This window comes from Chenopodium quinoa, unplaced genomic scaffold (assembly GCF_001683475.1).
Source record: "Chenopodium quinoa cultivar QQ74 unplaced genomic scaffold, ASM168347v1, whole genome shotgun sequence".
In the NCBI taxonomy this organism is placed as follows: Eukaryota; Viridiplantae; Streptophyta; class Magnoliopsida; order Caryophyllales; family Amaranthaceae; genus Chenopodium; species Chenopodium quinoa.
Genome location: NW_018743014.1, coordinates 2321571 through 2342601, shown reverse-complemented (window position 1 = coordinate 2342601; position 21031 = coordinate 2321571). Strand labels below are relative to the sequence as shown.

The 21031-nt window shown below is 34.9% G+C and overlaps 1 protein-coding gene across 1 annotated transcript; it reads left to right on the top strand.

Annotated features, from left to right (window-relative positions):
• The first annotated feature begins 11224 nt into the window (after positions 1-11224).
• LOC110729910 (glycosyltransferase family protein 64 protein C5-like) lies at positions 11225-20559 on the top strand. Its single transcript, XM_021909702.1, has 5 exons — positions 11225-11721; positions 12369-12689; positions 12768-12890; positions 17215-17382; positions 18507-20559. Exons 2-5 carry the CDS (start codon positions 12453-12455, stop codon positions 20187-20189), a joined length of 2211 nt encoding a protein of 736 aa, XP_021765394.1. The 5' UTR covers positions 11225-11721; positions 12369-12452; the 3' UTR covers positions 20190-20559.
• The last annotated feature ends 472 nt before the right edge of the window (positions 20560-21031 follow it).

Sequence of the window (21031 nt, the reverse complement as noted above, 5' to 3'; positions counted from 1 at the left end):
TGTATAGTGGCCTTTGTATAAATGTGATCAAAATTGATATAGTTACCTTATTTTTGTATATAGTGACCTATATGTAAATGTGGTCAAAATTGATATAATTACCCTATTTTTGTATATAGTGACCTCTTAGTAAATATTGTAAAAATTGATATAGTTACCTTATTTTTGTATATAGTGACCTCAATGTATATGTTATCAAAATTGATATAGTTACTTCATTTTTTAATATAGCGACTTTTAAACCGTCTGGTCTTTTGTGCTAATAATGAATGGTTGAGATTTGTTGTTTTCAGTATAAGCCTTGTTTTCAGCATAAATCTTGTTTTCAGCGGAACCACCCCATGTATATATATATATATATATATATATATATATATATATATATATATATATATATATATATATATATATATATATATATACTTGTATACTCATCAATATAATTATGCTTTCTCATAACTCTATCATGGACTCATGGTATCATGAGCTTTAGATCTATTTTTATGCTTTTGCTATCCCACATATCACTTTCATGGTTACACCATCAAGATCCATTGCCTATGCTGACAAAAGATGATGTCCCTATTGATCACCTTTCCTCTTTCCTCTCATCTTTATCAATGACACGGTTGTGATATACTCACCACCAAACAAGTCAATCTCTTCGATCACTTGGAGCATGCACAATGGTGAGGAAAAAAAAAAATCCCTCACCACTCTCTCTACATTTCCCTCTCCTTTACATTAGCTTTTTTGTGAGGGGATTTTTTTTTATCCTATCAATGAATAAACCAAAAATTTTCTCACCAATCTCTATCCTACTATTCCCACTATCCCAACACATTTCTCTTTCTTATTTAAAACATTAAAAAAAATTGTGAAAAGTGAACACTTGTCAAACTTTTTTGCTGTGGGGCCCGCGTGAACATTTGTGTGAACTTCCTCACGCTAAGAAGTTTTTCTCAGATATTTGTGAGGATATTGGTGAACTTTCACCATTGGGAAATATTTATCAGTAAAAAAAAAAATTCATGTGAAGAATATCTTCACCATTGGGGTAACTCTTGAGAAAGCTTCAAACCCAATTCAAATTTCCGCTCACAGCTTTTCAATACCTCGTAACTCATCTACCAAGAAATGTCAATTGTCAAAAAAAAATTCTCCAAACCCTTTGTGGAAAAATATTCTCTTAGAGATAACATGGAATTTATCTAACGTTTGTCAACCTTACATTCATGTTCTTTCTACATTTCGTTCTAAACTACCATCACCACCATTACATTTTTCTACCTCACCTTCAATAATGGTGGTAAAGAAACCCCGACCCTATATTTTCTTTCTCCCATATGTTATGTTGCAAGGCACACACTAGCAAAATTCTTCATTTTAATTTTGCAATCAATGGTTCATGTGTCACAAAAACTGTAAAAATTACTCATTATGCAACTCCTTATTATCTATATATATTTCATCTTTTCATCTTACAGTTTAAAAAAATAAAATAAAAACATTCCAATACTCAACTCTCTCCAAACCTTATCGGAGAATTACAATGCAATGCAACCCTTCTCACCTACACTTTTATTCCTACATTAAACGAGATTTGCGATAGTATACTGTTAATAATTTGTGTAATTTTCCGATTTACTCATTTAGATCAATAGTCAAAGATTGTGATTAGGTACAATATGTGACTAGGTACATTAGCTAATAATAAGGGATATCACTATTGTACCTAGTAGTCATAGTTTAGTGATGATCAATGCTCTAATCTTATACATATATACTCTTGTATACTTATCAATATAATTAAGTTTCTCATAACCTTTTATCAGATTATGTTGTATCGATGATATATGTTGGGTATTGGCTATTGGTTGTTTATTATAAAGAATTAAAGATGTCTAGTGAATCAATTATTGGCTCTTAGCATGCAAAATGATCTTCGAGGACACTTATATCCATGATGTATGTTGAGTATTGGCTATTGGTTGTTTATACATAATTAAAGATGTTTAGTGAATTAATTATTGGCTCTTTGCTGAAAGCATGCAAAATGATCTTCGAGGACGCTAACTATGAAGGATGAATTATTAAATGGCAAAAGCTAACAAACGCTCCGCGTGCGTTGGATAAGCTGAATAAAAGTAGAAATATTAAATTAAAATGAACATTAATTACACCGATCGATACGTGATTTTGGCATGATTTCCCAAATTGATACCACTTTAGGAAATATTTTAAATGCTTATCTAACACCATGGGGACATTCGTTAGCAAGATTCTTATCTAACTTTTATGATTTTGATTGTAAAAGTCATGGTATTTTCTCTAAATTTGTGGTTTACATATATTTATTATTGTAGATGTCGTATGGCTATTATTTACTGATATTATTACACCCGTTCAAAAAAAAAATCATAGATAAATACAACTATAACATATTCATTATCTTCTTATTTTGTGTATATAAAATGAAACATGAAATAACGAAAGATCGAGTTGATTAGACAAATGAGTATATTAAAACTACATGTTAGACCATATGATGAATTTTTTAAAAATTCAATGATAAATTAGTATCAATATTCTTTTTATTAAACAAATAAGTATTTAAAATTATGTATTACACCTAATGGCTAGGAATAATAACCCTAATCTAATGATATTTGGTCAATTTTTTCTTTCCTAAAATATGATTATAAATGAAAGTATCGGAGATACAAATAAAAAGGAATTAAATTTTAATTAAATTTTCTTACATGATTACATGCATAGCTAAAGTTTTTATAATATTACGATATATATGTTATTATACTCTCTTCATTTTGTTATGTTAGGCGAGAAACCAATTAAAGTATTAAAATAAAAAATCAAAGTTTCTATATTATTATTATTATTATTATTATTATTATTATCATTATTATTATTATTATCATTATTATTATTATTATTATTATTATTATTATTATCTCAAAAACAGACAAAGTTATACAACCTACAATAAATTAGTGGGAAGCCGAGATACAATATGGGCCCCCACTCCTCTAGCTATAGCAAAGCCTACCCTAGTGAAGATATAAGCTGCAGCACGAGCCCCAATGTCTTGCGTCGTCGAGAACCTTTGAACCCGCTTCAGCAACGCAACAACCTCCTTCTCTAATTCCCCAAGCGAATAAAAGGAGAAGGGAATGAAACCATAACCAATCAGCCGACAACTAGCTTCATACTTCACCCGCTTCCGATGAGCCGCATCTGCCACAACCCACCCAGGGACAAAGTCAGATAGCCCTGTTTGTGTCAAAGGAGAAGACCCTGTTAAGTCCACACTAACATCGCGACCATGATCCCAGAAAAAAAGTAAGACATCAGCTGGTCTAAGGGCCCCGTCATTCCCTCCAGACAACCCTATGTCAACCTCCTTTCTTGCCGAAATCCCAGATCTGTAGCAAATATCAACAAGGGTATCCCGGGCAACATTATGTCGATGTTTAATACCCACAATACCAGCACACGACACCGCTTGATCACCGAAATTATCCCCAGTAAAAACCCGAGAACAAGTAGAGCACGGCGTCGAGATAGAGAACAATGGAACACCCATCCTGTAGCACAACACACATCGGTAGGTCTTTGGGTTCATCGTCTGACCCAACCCAGAAATAGGGACTTCCCGAAGCCAAGCAGAGGTGTGATCACCCTGCTGCGATTTCCACAATGCTGATTGCCGAGGAGACAAAGAATAGGCGGATTCTGCAGAAGCGGTAATCTTCGTGAAATATATATCTGCCAATTTCTTCATGAGTTTAGGGGCAGCGACCTCACTAGGATTACTCATAATGTCAGACTCCACTATTCCATTAAACAGACACAACGCATCTCCAAAGGCTCGTCCAAGACCAACAATGCCAGCATGCCGTAAAAGCTGTGTCTGCAACCCAGCAGACTGTAACCGAGAAGCAAGAAAAGCATAATGACGAACATCACCTGCAGAATAGACCCCAAGCCCTCCAAACGCAAATGGTAAGGTGGCAAGTCGCCATTGCCAATCGCCAAACCCAGGCCCCGAAGTAGTAACAATATGCTCCAAGGAAGATCGAAGAGCCCCGTCGAATGTGCGTTGAGCCGTCTCAAAAGTACTAGGAGGACAAGTACGCAATGTAAAGTAGAGTTTAGAAACTCCGGTACATGCCCTAAGTAACAATAGCTCACACTGAGGATCATCAAGCAGAGCAACCTTATCCATAAGCGCAATGGTCTTGGTCACCCTCTGCATCACAAGCTCTCCACCAAAACTGGAATCGGAACTAGCAGGACCACCAAGCAACTTAACACCTCGCAAAGGTCGAGCAATATTGGGCGGAAAAACACCCACAAGCTTACTTCGAGGGTCTTCTGTAGGCCAGAAAATTTCAGTTTTTTCCACATTAAGAAGTAACCCAAAACGAGGCCCTTCCTCCATAATCAACTGCAGAACCTTCCCCACCACCAAAGTGTCACCAATAATAGCGCCGTCATCCAAATACCACGCATGAAGACATAAGTCAAAAGCATCTCTGATTTTACAAACTAGGGGCTGTAAACTAAAGCAAAAAGTAGAGGACCAAGGGGATCACCCTGCTGCACTCCTTGACACGACCATAAGGATTGGTCCCCATAATACAACTTGGCTGGATTAGAATAGCTGAATTCAACCCATCGCGAAATGCTGGGACAATGACGACAAACTTCACGCAACATGACCGTACGATCAACAAGATTGAAGGCATTTTGGAGATCCACCAACAACATAGAAAGACCAACATCAGAACCACGGTCCTCAATCAATCGATTCACAGCATGAAGAATTGCCTCGCCACCTGAAGAAACCCCAAAGCCAAATTGAAGACCAGCAAAGTAACTTCCTAAAGATTGGCCAACCATAACAGCACCCACCTTCGAAACCAGACGCCGCCAAATAGTACCCACAACTATAGGACGAATACCACCACCGAGCTTGACAAGCGGGGTAAGAGGAGCACTAGCAATATACTCTCCTAGTTCCATAGGACACTTTCCAGCTAGAAAGAGATTAACCACCGCGGAAATAAAGTTAACTAACTCATCTGATACAGCCACAGCAGCACCACTCAAGCAATCTTGAAGGTGCTGAGCACGTAAACCGTCCCTACCACATGATGTGCCACGTGGAAAACTCTTAATCCGGTCCAAAACAAAAGCAGAAGTAGTAACGAGATGAAGGCCGTCAACAGGTATATCAGGCAACGATGGAGCTGGAGAAGTAGGGTGTTTAGATTGTAAATCCGCGAGAGTGGCGTCATTATAAGGAGCAACGCCTGAAGAAGAAAGAACCCGGATTGTAGCAGTGTAATGGCCATCACAAATCTTCCTACGACATTGCTTGATATTACAGTCCTCCAAATCAAGGTCCTCATCACCCACCACTGAAAAAGTAGGAGAATCCTCTGCCAAAGTATCCCTCACAAGCTGCAAATTAAATTACCACCTGGTGCACTCCAAGAACAAATAGCACGGGAAATACTATCTTCTTGATGCTGACGTTTTACAGAAGACTTAGACTAAGAGCTGCTCCGCGGGCAAAAGGTTTTAAGGGTGCAAAGAGGTAACACCAACAAAGAGACCCAACTAGAAATATCATCAGGCCTAGAAATCACCTAATCAAGAGCACCTTTTAGAACCCGAGAAAACCCCAAACGACACTTAGGAGGTATAGACTTGACAATACGAAACCCCTTGGAGAAAAAACGATCAAGAAGAGCCACATCAAAACCGAAATGTTGATCTTGCACTAAACAACTGATGCGCCCGAGCTAAGCCGAAGAAGAGGGAGCTTGCGGCTTGGAGAAACAATGAAGCACAAATCGAACAACACCATCTCCTTCATCCGGGGGTGATACAATCTCACTCGGACCATGACGACACTTAGCCTGATGCGTATGCGTTTTGTAGCAAACCCCACATAACCAAATCCCCATACGCGAAAAAGTAACTTCAGCCTCAGTATAAACCACCAAATTAGAAGTAAGAGTATTTTGTGTGACATCCCGCGCACCAATACAAAAATGACGATCACAAAGATGTTTGATAAGAGAACTTCTACTAAGGCCATTGCCACGTCCATCTTGACAACCACTAAGACCCACAAAAGGGCAATGAAACTTCAAACGGGCAGCCGACATATCTATACACAGCCACACCCAAAAACTACAGCATAAAACAGCCGTAAGAAACCAAAAAAACACGCAAAACTGCACCAAAAATACACCCGAAATCGTCGAGAAATAGCTCAAATAAACCACAGCCTCACCACTGCCTGCAACAACAGCCTCACCACAACCTTTAACAACAAAAAAAAACACCCAAAATGCACTAGAACAACTGGCCACAAATAGACCAGAAACACCAGCCCGCAACCAAACCTAAACCATAGCCAAAACGCAAGCAAACTGACCTAAATTACGCCAGAAATTGCCGAAAACAGACCAAAAATAGCACCCAAAAGCACTCGAAACTGCACCAGAAATTGCCGCAATAAAACGCAGCCTAAAACACGCTCAAAAACAGCCTCAAAATCGCCTCAAAAAGACCAGAATTCGCCTGAAAACAGCCCCGAAAACCTGCCCGGAAATAGCCCCAAAATCGCCCGAAAAACCACCCTCAAAGTCGTCGGAAAATGGAAACGTCGCTGGAGAAGCTGGCTTAAAGCCGCCTGAAAACCGACTACAAGACTGCAAAAGTGTAGCCCGAACCCTCCTGATATTCACCCAAACACTGCACCGAAATAGCGTTGAGAGGACCTGAATTTCGCCTGATTTGATTGCACACCAACCAAGAGCCCTGTCCCTGACCTAACCGCACCTAAAGCCGTCGGAAAGCTGCCGGATTATTATTATTATTATTATTATTATTGTTATTATTATTATCATCAATGATCAATAACATAGTACTAAAACAGACACCAGGAATAACACGTGTCATTTTCTGGTGCTGTTTTTTCCATCCAAAATCGTTTTTTTTATTTTTATTTTTTATAACCTTAACTACTTATTTTAAATTATTCTTTATATATATATATTCATCAAATCATATACTTGTGATTCACTTTCCTAAAAAAAATATTTATTTGTAATTCACATATTTTCCATATCTTTTATTGTATAAATTGTTATTTATATCCATATTATTTCATGTGTAATCAATATATCATATAATTGCATTGATTTTAAAATGTATTTTGTTGACTTTGATTGATTCCAAATAATTGATTATATTTCCAATATGATAAATATTTTTCATAGTTTATATATTTATGAATGTGTTATTATTGTTTATTTAATTTCAACAATTTTTTTACAAGTATATCTTTTTTCACAACTTATTACTAATTGAATTATCTTTGTTTTTTTTTTCCTGCGGAATGAATAGTTTGATTCAGGCCCAGCTTTGGACCGGATTTTTCTCACCCACAGAACAGGGCCCCCAAAAATCAGGGGTCCATAATTTTTGTAAAAAAACGCTGACTCATAAAAAAATAAAATAAAATCATAACCTTACGTATTCACCTTCTTCCCCGTAAAAACCACCATTTTCAAACTAAAACCCAAAAGTTCTTCCTAAATCTTTGATTTTTGCCTTTTAATTTCCAAAACAAAATTAAATTCCCTCAATAATTATCTCTCCTAAACGGCTAATTTGCCTAACTATCTCCAATTCACTTAATTCTTCTACTATTTTTAGGCAAAATTGAAGGTACAATTTATTCTCTATCGGAATCAATTCTGATGTCGATTCAATTGATATCAACGGCTAAATTTTTATTTATTTATATCAATTTCAAGATCAAGCAATACCTACAAAAAAATTACAATCCTCACCTTTTTTTTTCAATTTTAACTCATTTCGAAAGGTGGAAAATATGTTATTGGAAGCACTCATAATTTTGGCTCTATAATTTGTTGTACTTTACTGTAAAAAAGTCATTTTATAATAATAATATTTTTAACCTTTTAAAAATAGTCCTTCAAAAATTTAAGGGCCCAATTTTTATAGTTAGGGCCACCAAATTGCCGGAGACAACCCTGATTTGATTTATAAACCATGTATTTCACGGGCACAATGCTAGTAATAATAATAATAATGATTTGTGTAGTACGAATCATTTTAAATACTGTAGTAAAATTACCTTATTTAAAATAAATTAATCATTTGAATGAATAATTTATGATATATTAAGATATGGCATATAGAGTAATATGTATTAGGATGTATTGTCCTATTATAATAAAATAGAAGGTATGTATAAAATATTTGGAATAATATTATGATAGCTATATACATTATACTAAAATTCTCAATGAAGATTTTAGCAAAAAAGGAAAGAGGTATTTTTTAAGGGGAAAAGAACTACACCAGGAATTGACATGTGTCATTCTTGGTGTCTGTTTTAGTATTATGTTATTAATATATGATTTAATTTTATCAATTAACTAGGTTATGTCCCGTGACATACACGATAATTTTCAATATTTATCATTAGTTTATGTTAAATTTCGAGACAATATGAAATGGACTTGGGCAACCCGAACAAAGAGAAGGAGAGTTTGGTCCACAAACAAGACTTAGGAGCTTCCATACTAAAACCATTTGGCAATAGTAGGAGTAACTCCTCTATCTTATAAAGTGAAACTATATCTCCTCTTTCTCCAACGTGGGACACTCACGAGTGGGTTACAATGGGTTTCAACAGTTTAACACTATTATTTAATTATAAAAATTTATATCTATGGATTACATCACAAAGTAATAGATTGGAAAATAGAGGGAGAAATACATACACGATTATTAAAAATAACCATGGATTACATCATAAAGTTATAATTGCATAGTATTATATAAAAGAAAAAATATTTTTGTTGAATGTGTATAAATGGAATATACGTACTTATCAAATAGGATGAGAAGCATTATTGTATAGTAAGTATTAAATACTTCTCTAAGAAGCCTTGGCCAAAAAAAAAAAAAAAAAAACCTTTTAGAGGAATTTTTTTCAATAAGAAGATGACATGTGTCATTCCTGATTTCGCATTTAGTATATAGTTAAATTATAGATAAAAACTAATATTTTTTAACGGTAAGATACGGGGAGGCCCCTCTTATCACAAGAGGGGGATGCGGATTGAACCGCCGCCATTGGGGGGTGGAAGGACCTACCATTAATATTTATTAGCTACTTTTTTTTTTAAAAAAAAAAGAATAATAATTACTACTCTGTAGTTATTAGTTACTAGTAGTAGTTTTTTTATTCCTTTTTGTTTGTCCCACTTTTAATCAAAATTACTAATAATTAATAATAATGATCAATTAGAGGTGAAGAAGTCATTGTAAGCAACTCAAGGAAAATAATAATTTAAATTATTAATTTACTTTTAGCATTTTCTTTTTGGCAAGCCTTTTTTTTTATTTTTTTATTTTTTTTTAAGCAAATTAGCTTGGAAAGCTGATCAGCTTGGCCAACCTAATTGCATATTCTAGCTCTAGTGGTCAAGCTGTTAATTAGGAAACATTTAAAATTGCAAGTAAGTCCAACTCATGAATGTTAATTAAATAATAAAGTGATAGTAATCGTGGAATAAAAACAACAAATACAATAGAGTAGGGTTTTTCATCGGTCCAAGACCAGACCGGACCGAAGGCCGAAAATTTGAATTTCAAGAACTAAAAATCGAACCGATTAAGCTAGGACCGAACCCGGACCTGACCGAAAAAATTGATCCAAAACCCGGACCAGACCGGTTTGGAACTATTTTAGAATTTTTATAAATTTTTTTTCTAAATTTTAAATAATTTATAGATAACTCGGAAAAAAATAAAGGAAAAATAATATTTTAACGTCCTTTTTTTGTAAGTTTAATACAAAAAAGCTCATACGACTAAAGCTTTTCAAGCTTGTTAAGGATAATCTTAATCATTATTAAAGATTTTATGTATAATTTTAAGCAAAAAACCGGTTCGGTCTAAAACTATTTTTATAGGGGTTTGGACCGGACTGGAAAAATAAATTTCTCGCCCTGGAGACCAGACCGATTAATTTGGTCCGGGTCAGTCCGGACCGGTCCGATCCATTTATTTGACCCGAACCAATTTTTGAACACCCCTAAAATAGAGTAAAAAAGGAATCAATGTGGAATAATTGTCTACTTGATAGAAGTATAAAACAGTGGTATTAAAATTTGAAAATTCCAAGAAGTGCCAGCTGCCAGGGTTTGAATTTGGTCAAAATATTTATATGTAGCGTCATGTCATTACCGAGGTAGCGCCATTTTATAAATCTTATTATGACATAAGAGTGACACATGTCATCAACATGTTACCCCTTTGAGTGTTAATAATATTATAGATTTTTGGATTCAAGAGAGTCAAGACTATAAATAGGGGGGGTGTTTGATTGTGTCTAGATTTAAGTCCACGCCCCATTGCTTGTCATCCTAGCTTAAATTTGGTGCATACGAAGAATGAAATTCCATTAGCTTGATCTTGTTATCATTGCTATGCATAAGTTTAATGCCACACCCAAATCCAACCATACTCAACCTATTTTTAACGATTTGGGTTTAATATTTTGAGACTCGGGAAGTACGGGTCAGATCTAGGCTTTAGATTTGGAGGAAAATTAAGATTATGCTAGGTAGGCATTTTAAGAGTCAATATAACTTTAAGAATAGATTAATATTTGATGTAAACATAGGAGAAGGAGTGTTTATAGGTTAAGATCTACATCATATTTTCTTTGAGTCAACTTATTACACTTAGTTACATTATAAACTAATAATGATGTTTTAGGAAGATAGCTAAGTTTGTTGATTTTGTTGCACTAGAGATAATATAAGTAAATGTTTAAAGAATCTAAGGTCATCTAATTTTGTTTGAATTTATGTAATCTCAACTTATTTAATTATATATGAACTTATTTTATTGTGTTTGAACTTAAATGAACTTATTTCATTATATCACAATTTACTTGAACTTATTTTATTTTATCAAACGTATTCAAACTTATTTTATTTTGTTTGAATTTATTTCATTGAATTTTCTGAACTTATTTTGTCTAAAATCATATAAAGTGAACTTATTTGACTATATTTCTGAAATTATTTTATTTATGAAACTTTCTGAATTATTTTTTTTTAATTAAGTTAAAAAAAAATGAAACAAACAAACCCTAAGAAATATAAAATGGAATCTTACAAACCTTAATTCTCAAGATCCTCTCTAATTCACTAACAAATTCGTTTTAATCACCAAAAATACTCCATAACAGCCACAAACTAATTCTTTCATTCGCATAATTCCAATCCTCTCCCTTTCCAACCCCCTTATTGCTTCCACTCCAAAACTTCCCTATTGTTTAATTTTCTTAACCTCAATAATTTTCCAATTTTCAACAAATGTGTATATTATAATATTCAATTTTCAAAATTCAAGATTTCAATGTTGTATTTGATAATATTAGTCCATTCCGAACGCGCCGGCGTAATGATGCTACTCGTAAATTTCCTGAGTTTGTCTTTTGGACAAATAACTTATAATTCAGACTCCTACTCTTTAACGCTGTATTCCACCACTCCTCCACTTTTCTTCCTTCTTCTCTTCTCTTCAGCCGCCATTTTTATGCCTTTTTCGTCTTCTAACTAACTTTTTCAGGTATTTTTCTCGTTTTCTCGTCCTTATTCTTTTGATTTCTTTTTATGCAGATCGATTTGTTGTTTTTGATTTTGTGTTACTGATTTTGTTGGCATTTTTCGGTGGAAGTTCAATTCTAGGTTATTTTTTGGAATTGATTGTGTTTTTGTAGATTGAATCTGTTTTAGTTCTTGATTTGTTAGCTCTGTTAGGTTTCTGCTTTATTACAGTGTTTTTTGATAGTATTTGCTCATTTTTTCTGAGATTGAAAAATTGGGGTGATGTAGTTTATCAGCTTGTGTTTTTATGTCATTGTATCGAATTGAGCTTTCGATTATGTTTTGTAAGTTTCAAGTTTTGTGGGAAGTGATTTGATTGCCATTTTATGGTATTAACAATTTGTGTAGTTTTTTTTTTTTTACCTATTTGATTTGAATATTGTTCTATGAGAATATGATTGGTTTTAGTGACAAAATGGGTGATTGGGTTGTTCACCTAATACACTAGAGTTTAGCTGATTGTCTAATTCTTCCCCGATGTTCGTCTTTTGCTCATGATACTCTTTATGATGTAGCTGTGACATTTAAAGGTTGCATGATTCATATTTTGTGAAGTGGGGGGTTGAATATTTTAATGTGAATGATCTCGAATGCGCTTTTTAATTGCAGACTAGTAAAGCGTAGCACATGTGTTTCTTCCTGAAAAGAAGTGGGGTTTTGAGAAATTTGAGGAAGGAGGTTGATACTTGAGAAATGAAATTTGAACAGAAACAACAAAACTGGGTTTTCTCACCAGCATTCGTGTTCTTCGTTAGTGCTTTCTTGCTCTTTGGTGCAATTGCATCACTCTATGCCTGGCTTGTGTTCAGCCCTTTTGTCCGAACTCCTTATCTAGTGCCCTCCCTTGGCTGCCAAGTAGACAATGAGGGTTCTTGGTCTATTGGTGTTTTCTATGGCGCCTCCCCTTTCTCTCTCCAACCTATTGAAGATGTTAGTATTCTTGTAATATTTTTATTTTTATTTTTATTTTTCTTGGATGCATATTGATTGTTGGCCTTCTGTGTTCAGAAAAATGTGTGGAAGAATGAGAGTGCAGCTTGGCCTCTGGCCAATCCAGTGATTACCTGCGCATCAGCTTCTGAGTCTGGCTATCCCAGTAACTTTGTTGCGGATCCTTTTCTCTATATCCAAGTAAGCAGTAGCATTAAGAATCCTGATATTTTCGGAATTTTGTTTTTGGGTCTGTTCTTATATTCTTAAAGCCGTTTCCTTTGAAAAAATTTATAGCTCTAATAGATTTTGCTTTGACTTAATTACAATAATTTGTCGTTTCACCAAATCATAATGTGTAAACTGTAAAGTTAGATTCAGCACGTGAACTATTTGTTGGAGCAGATCCATGGGCAAGATTATACCTCTTTAATCACCTTTCTATATGATTTGTGATCCACTGTTCACTGCTCTTATGCTCTGAGACTTTATTTTTAAATTCCCCCAATATATAATCATTACTTTTCAAGATGGTTACTCCATTGATTGGAATAGGTGTGGTAGAGGTGAAGAGGCCAGGAGAGGGGTAAAGGTGGAGTCCGCAAGATAGTGTATTGTTGAAATGGTGCTTCTTGGATGTAATGAAGTAATGAACAAATAAATTGAATTTTAGTTAGTTGAAATCCTTTAGTAAATGTATTGAATAAGATTAAGGCCTTATTTAGTAAAGAGTGTTATGACCAAAGGTGAGCTGAATTGACCTATTTAAAGGGCTCACTCCATAAATTCACTATTTTGAATGTTTGGTAAAGAGTTAATTCAATGAGTGAGCTGTGCCCAACCCTCTGATTTCTAGAAAGGTGGAAACAGGAAAATTTTAGGCTGGTTGGTTGTGAAATTTTATCAAAATGACAACTTTGTTCTAAAGTTATGAAATTTACATCCTTACCATCTTAATTTATTGCCCTATTCTAGTGCTTATTTTTCATTGCACATGCTCAAGTTACAATATAGCTATAACCTACAAGTTATCATTTAAACTTACTAAGCACTTTTGTACAAATAGCTAATATAATTATATAACTAGGCACTAGCTAGTCAAAATATTTAATACAACTACCTAGTCAAACCAGCGAATGCAACTAACTCTTACTAACTAGTCACTAATGACCAAACATGGCCTAAGAAGCCTAAAAAGTACACCATTGTATATTTTTTTCAAAAATTTTGGGTGCACTATATCTACAATGCCCATTTTAGAGTTACTTTTTACCACATTTGGGGTAACTTTAACTTGATTTAAGTTAATTTTTGATTTGTGTTGATTTTTAAGGGGTTAGTGTTATAAAGGATAATAGGTTACCTTTATACACTAGGATTGATTTTTACAAGGTAAATTTTTTTGTGAAGCGAACAACTATATCATTAAAATATAGGTGACTCTTATTTTATATTGTGTTTTTGATCATTTTAGGGTCACCTTATGTTGGTCCCGAATTATCTATCTTGTTGGGCTGTACGCACACCACAACTCCACATTAGTATGATATTGTTCGCTTAGAGCCTAGCTCGTACAGATTTGTTTTTGGACTCCTTCCCTAAAGGTCTCATACTCTAATGGAGTGTGCTTACAGTTATAAGGATGTCTTCTTTTCCTTATTCTTTCACGTGGGACTTGGATTATCTACCCCAACAATCGTCCCCTCAAGCCAATAACTACATAACTCATGGCCTCCTAGGCTCCCCACAAGCGAAATCATCTTGCACCGCTGCCATCACCCACGGGACTCGCAATCATCCATATTGTGAGGTTGACATCCTTATATGCTTATAAGTATGAGCACACTCCATTAGTATGAGGTCTTATGGGCATGAGCCCAAAAAAAAATCCGTGTAGGCTAGGTCCAAAGCGAACAATATCATATTAATGTGGAGTTGTGGTGTGCGTGCAGCTCAACACCTTACGCATCCGCTTATTTTATATTTTGTCATTTTATTTTGATTGAAACTTAAAGTAGAGTGCTCTTGACCGTTATACAAAATCTTTGTGTTTTACAAAGCTACACCATGCATTTTTTAATTTGATTATTGTTCAAGGTGATTTCGATGTGTCGTTCAAAGTTTTTATTTTTTCCTTTCATTTGGGTATTAGAGACTTTTGTTGGTAAACTCTTATTCGCAAAGAATGATATTTTGTTGTACATTTGTTATGTTGTCAGTGATGGACTGATGGTTTTGGCTCTTGTGAGCTATGCCCTTATTTTAGCCTTTCACACCTTTGGCGACTTTGCATGTGATTAATTTCTATCGACATTGATGTTTTTTGATTGATATGATTCTACGATACTTTGTTTTGATATTAAATCATACTTTTAGTAAACTCTTATCTAGATTGAGGTGCGTGGAGACCTTTTAACGTCTGGTTAAGGTTAAGGTTAAGGTTATTGATCAGCAATCAGCATTTTTTTTGTAAAACTGAGAAAGTTTAGGCTATGGGTTGGTTTAGTGTATAATTTGCGCTTGTAGTTGTGGAGTTTAAATAAAGTCAACTTAATGATGGAACAAAGGATATATATATATTGCTCAATTCATTTTACAGTGTCTATTTTATGGATATTGGAAGTGCATATAGAATCATGCTAGAAGCCCGAATTGCTTTTGAAAAGTGGCTGAGCTCTTGTTTTGTACTTTTGCATTGTGTCAGAAAACTTCTTTCACAACTATCCAATCCTTGTCAATTTGTCGAGCTTTTTATGGTTTGCCACCCCTCATCTTTATTTTTCTAGCCTCATTGGTTGATGATTGCCTGCTGGATTAAATGAGATAATCTGTTCTGAATATTTGTACTTTCAATCTTAAGCTTGTAATGATGAAGTAGATACCACATAGTTATAAACCTGATAAATGCCTTTTTCTAATTTGATTTAGATGCTTTGAGGATTAATCTTATACTTGAGAATGAATTGTTGGGAATGGTAACCACAACAGTTGCTCTGTGGGAAGGCCTGAAAAATCATGAGAAGATGAGTAACTGGTGATTCTCATTTGTTATTAATATGTACAACATATTCTGACTCGCACATAAATATTTGCCATAGTAAGCTGTAAGCAAGCCATTTACTTTCTCTCTCTCTCTCTCTTTGGGGAATTGTTCCCGGGGTGGGGGGGGGGGGTTTCAACTGTTCAAGCCTTTATTGAAAATTAGTAAGACACCTGATTAATTTTATGATGTTTTAAAGCTGATAAGTTATCTGATAATGACTGTCATCTATATATGGTACCGAAATATAAGTAATTATCACGTTGATTAACCAAAAAAAGAAAAAACTGGTGATCATTTCAGCTATGAGACTAAATAGCTAGAGCACAATTTATTGGCATATAAGGGAAGAAGATGGCAGTTTGATTAATAAACCAAAATAACAGAAAGTAAAGGATATTCATGCTTTCAAGGGGTTTGATTTTCTCTCACCTGACAATTTCAAAGCTAAAGAAAACCCTCATGGCCTCATATTTATCGATGTATCCTAATGCTCACTAATTTCCCCTATTTACAGAGTTTTTCCTCTAAGTAACTAGCTATCTTGTTCTTCAAACCACTAATAACTAAAGTAACTAAATTGTAATGCTTCTAGTACTACTTAAAGTGCCCCCCTCTTCCCTCTAAGATTTATGCTTAGCACCTTACAGTCCTGATATAAATTTATAGAGTATCAGTTACCCTAAACACATGAGCCTGTGAATTCTAAAGTGATGTGCATACAACATTGAATGATGAAATCCATTATATGTGTCCAAAATGTGGCTATTATGTATGATATTGAGGTTCTGGTAGTATACGGTAAATATGATGCATGAATGCATATTCTTCCATCATTTTACTAAAAGAGGAGGCTAGACCTTAAAGAAAAGACTATGTACACAGTTGCTTGTCAGTGACAATAAAAGTTTTTCTATCAATTAGATGGAAATATACGGGCCTATAAAGGGCTCCAGTTTTCTTACTATCTAACTTTGACAGTTATACCTGAATCTGATTTCATCTTTCTTTGTCTGGAAGTTTCTTTGAATTTCTGGCTAGAATAGCTTTAAACCCTTGAGTCCCCTCAGACTTTCTACCATTTAGTCATTTACCGTTTCCTATAACCGTGATTTCATTTTTTTCAAAGATGCTGCCTCTTTCTCTCGCTCTTGATCTTGCTCCTGTGTGAGTTATAGAAGAGATGAGGCAGTTGTTATTAATGGAATTGTGAATTGTATTTGCTGTGTGTAACATAAGTAATGTAAGTAATGAAAGCAGCTTATCTTTTAAAATTTATTTCGATATAAATCTTCAATGTCTAATTTCTGAGGCTGGCTTTTCTTTTCCTACGATTTGATTCATTTGAATAACTATGTGTTTTGTTATATTATTTACTCCCAATGATATCATTAATATGTTGCAAGTTCCTATCCGCATATGCACAAGCATTTTGATGAAAGAGCTTGAATGACATTTCTAACATCTTTTAAATTTTAAATGCAGGAAGATGTGTTATACATGTTCTATGAAACCAAAAATTCAGTAACAATGCAAGGAGACATTGGTGTTTCAAGAAGCACTGATAAGGGAGTGACATGGGAACAGTTGGGTACAGCATTGGATGAAAATTGGCATCTTTCTTATCCATATGTTTTTGATCACAATGGTCAAGTAAGTGTTTTCTTTTCATCCCATTTATTTAATTTGTTAGCTGGTACTCTGTATCTCATTTTACTTTTAGAGTAGCTCTTAGATCTTTCTTTATCTTCATTTCCATTACACCCTCACCTCCCCCTCCCATATGGTGTATATATGAAGGAACGTTATGTTGGTAGTGAATTTGAGAAGTAATTTAGAGTAGAAGTAATGACTCTACTGATAGGAAGGATAATAGCTCATGTACATTAATCTAATTCAAGGTTGTTGGGATCAAGATCCGACTTTGGATCGGTGAGGGGGCTAGGGTTGTTAGATCCTACTACATTGAGGAAATGAACAATAAAATTGATACAACATGATTAATACTTGTCTTCCAAGTAAAAAGATTGGTAAAAACACCTACTTGTCTCACATAATATCGATACTAACATTGTTAAACCTCACTTTCCTAGCAACTTTATTCACCTCGGTACCATGTTCCCACCCTAGTTCTGATCTTATTCCTGGAGCATTTTTTTGTTTATTTTATTTTATTTATTTTTTTAATTTGTAGAACGTTTCATATTCTACTATCCAAATCGTGTTTAACTATTTTCAACTGGTTCCTTTCAACTTCTTTCTGTTTCAGTTGCATAATCTATTAGAAAGCTTTCTGTTTCTTTTTGTGTTTGGTTTAATTCATTTAATATACGAAGTATATTTTACTAGATTGCCTGGACAACAGTCATCTTTAATTTGAAATTTCTGCTTTATTGCTTCTCATTGGTTATCTTAATCCTAGCTATCTAACTAATGTTTTCTTTTGAGTTTGAACATAGTCGTATCGTATGTTGTTAAGAATGGTATTTTCGAAAATGTTGGTGTAATTTTTTTGGGAACCACTGTCTTGGTGAGCTGTACTTAACTAGCATATGAGCATATTGCTTGTATAGAGAAAGTGAGCCATCTGATTTTAGATATATAATTATGCTCGTGTTTCTGATTTTATTTCTTGTTACTTTGATGGTAGTTATAAGGAGATTCTATATACATAGTATTTAAATAAGAACTTACCTAGGAAAGATATAATAGCAATTCAAATATAGTTCTTTTGGCAATAGTATAACTCTTTAACACACTGTATCTTTGTTTCTCAGATATACATGATGCCGGAGAGTAGTGAGAATGGAGAACTTCGACTTTACCGAGCTATTAGCTTCCCTCTGCAGTGGAATTTGGAGAAAGTCCTTCTGAAGAAACCACTTGTTGATTCCTTTCTTATCAAACATGGTTCCAAGTATTGGATTTTTGGTTCAGATCATAGTGGTTTCGGTGCTGTAAAGAATGGGCGGCTCGAAATATGGTATAGTAATTCACCTCTCGGGCCATGGAAGCCCCACAAGAAAAACCCTATCCACAACCAAGAAAAGAGCTCTGGAGCTCGAAATGGAGGTAGACCTTTTGTATATGATGGTTTTCTCTATCGTGTTGGCCAAGATTGTGGAGAAACATATGGGAAGCGAATTCGTACTTTTAAGGTGGAAATACTTACTGAGGATGACTACAAAGAGGTTGAAGTACCTTCAGGCTTTAAGGAGTCCAAAAAGGGCCGCAATGCCTGGAATGGGGTTCGACACCACCACCTTGATGCACAGCAGCTTGGTTCTGGGGAGTGGATTGCAGTTATGGATGGGGACCGTGTGCCTTCAGGTGACTCAGTTGATCGGTTTATTGTTGGCTGTACATCTGTTTTGGCTGTTGCTGCACTTGTTTTGCTGTTAGGTGTGCTTATGGGAGCAGTAAAGTGCTTCGTCCCTCTGAATTGGTGCCCAAATAACTTGAGGAAGAGAAGTGATGCTTTGTCAGGCTGGGAAAGACCAAACACTTTGTCTTCCAAATTTAGACAATTTTCTTTTCGCTTGAATAGAGTACATACATTTCTACGGGTCTGGATAAGACCCAACACCTTCACTGGAAAACTGGTTCTTCTCCTAGCTTTTATAACAGGGGTGGTGTTGATGTGCAATGGGGTCACATACATTTATGGTGGAAACGGTGCAGAGGAGCCTTACCTATTAAATGGTCATTATTCACAATTCACTATGTTGACAATGACATATGAGGCTCGGCTCTGGAATTTGAAGATGTACGTAAAACACTACTCAAGGTGTTCTTCAGTAAGGGAAATTGTTGTGGTCTGGAACAAAGGTAAAGCTCCTGAACCAAGTGAATTTGATTCTGCTGTACCTGTCAGAATTAGGGTAGAAAAATTGAACTCACTCAACAATCGGTTTAATATTGATCCTTTGATCAAGACTCGTGCTATTCTCGAGCTTGATGATGACATCATGATGACTTGTAATGACATAGAGCGTGGTTTTAAAGTATGGCGAGAGCATCCAGATCGGATTGTAGGATTCTATCCACGGCTTGCTGATGGGAACCCTCTTAAATATCGGGCCGAGAAGTATGCTAGAAAGCAGAAAGGATATAACATGATTTTAACAGGAGCAGCTTTCATGGACACCCAGCTTGCTTTTGGTAGGTATTGGAGTGAAGCCGCCAAGGCAGGAAGGCGAGTGGTGGATAAATTTTTTAATTGCGAAGATGTTCTGTTGAATTACTTGTATGCTAATGCGAGCTCATCTGCAACTGTTGAATATGTCAAGCCCGCTTGGGCAATTGATACTTCTAAGTTTTCCGGTGCTGCCATTAGTCGAAACACTGATGTGCATTACCAGAAAAGGAGTGACTGCCTCTCAATGTTTTCAGAGTGGTATGGAAGTTTGTCTAACAGAAAGTCTAAGTTTAACCAGAGAAAGGATGGCTGGGATGTATAGAGTCTGGATTAGTGTACGTCGGGCATGATATGTCCCTTTCTCCCCACATGATGAACAAAATGGAGGGGTAGAGAGGGAAAAATTGAAAAAGAAACTTTTTTTTTTTTTTGAGAAAATTCCCCTCACTGTGAATTTTTCGAGGGCTTTTTGGTAGCTTGATAACTTAGCAGGTAAGTGTACATGGATTGTCATTGTTTTGCAATCTTCTGCTTCTTAATATACGTTTAATTTCGATTCATAAAATTTTCGCTGTATGTGTTAGCAAAACTCAGATTTCTCTGCTTTCTTTACCCTTAGTTATTGACTTATTGGTAAGCAATTTTGAAGTACAATATTTAATATTATGGGAGCATCACCATTGTTTGGTCTAGTCTCTGGTGTTTGTCTTGTTTTTACCGAGCTCTCTCATTCCGTAAATACCGAGTAATTGTTTACTTGAATAGTAGAGGAAAGGCAAAGAAAACAATTAAAGGGAACTTTTTTTTTTTTTTTTTTTGTTTTCTGTAACAAATCATATTCCATCATTTATTTATTTATTTATTTTTGTTAGACGTAGTGTGGGGTTAAGGCTGGCAGCAAGTTTGGGTGTGCGGAAGGTAGTGGTCAACGTATGTGGTTCAAGCATCGAGGAACAAGGAATGTGGTCAACGAATGTGGCTTGATTAGTTTCCACGAATTCTTAATTAAGGTTTAAATTTTAAAGTTACTTAAAAATATTTAAAGTTACCCTAAAATATTTAATTAAGGCTTAAATATTTAAAATTACCTTAAATATTTAAAGTCATCCTAAAAATATTTAAAGTTACCCTTTTATATTACAAAAGTTACTATTTTTATAATAA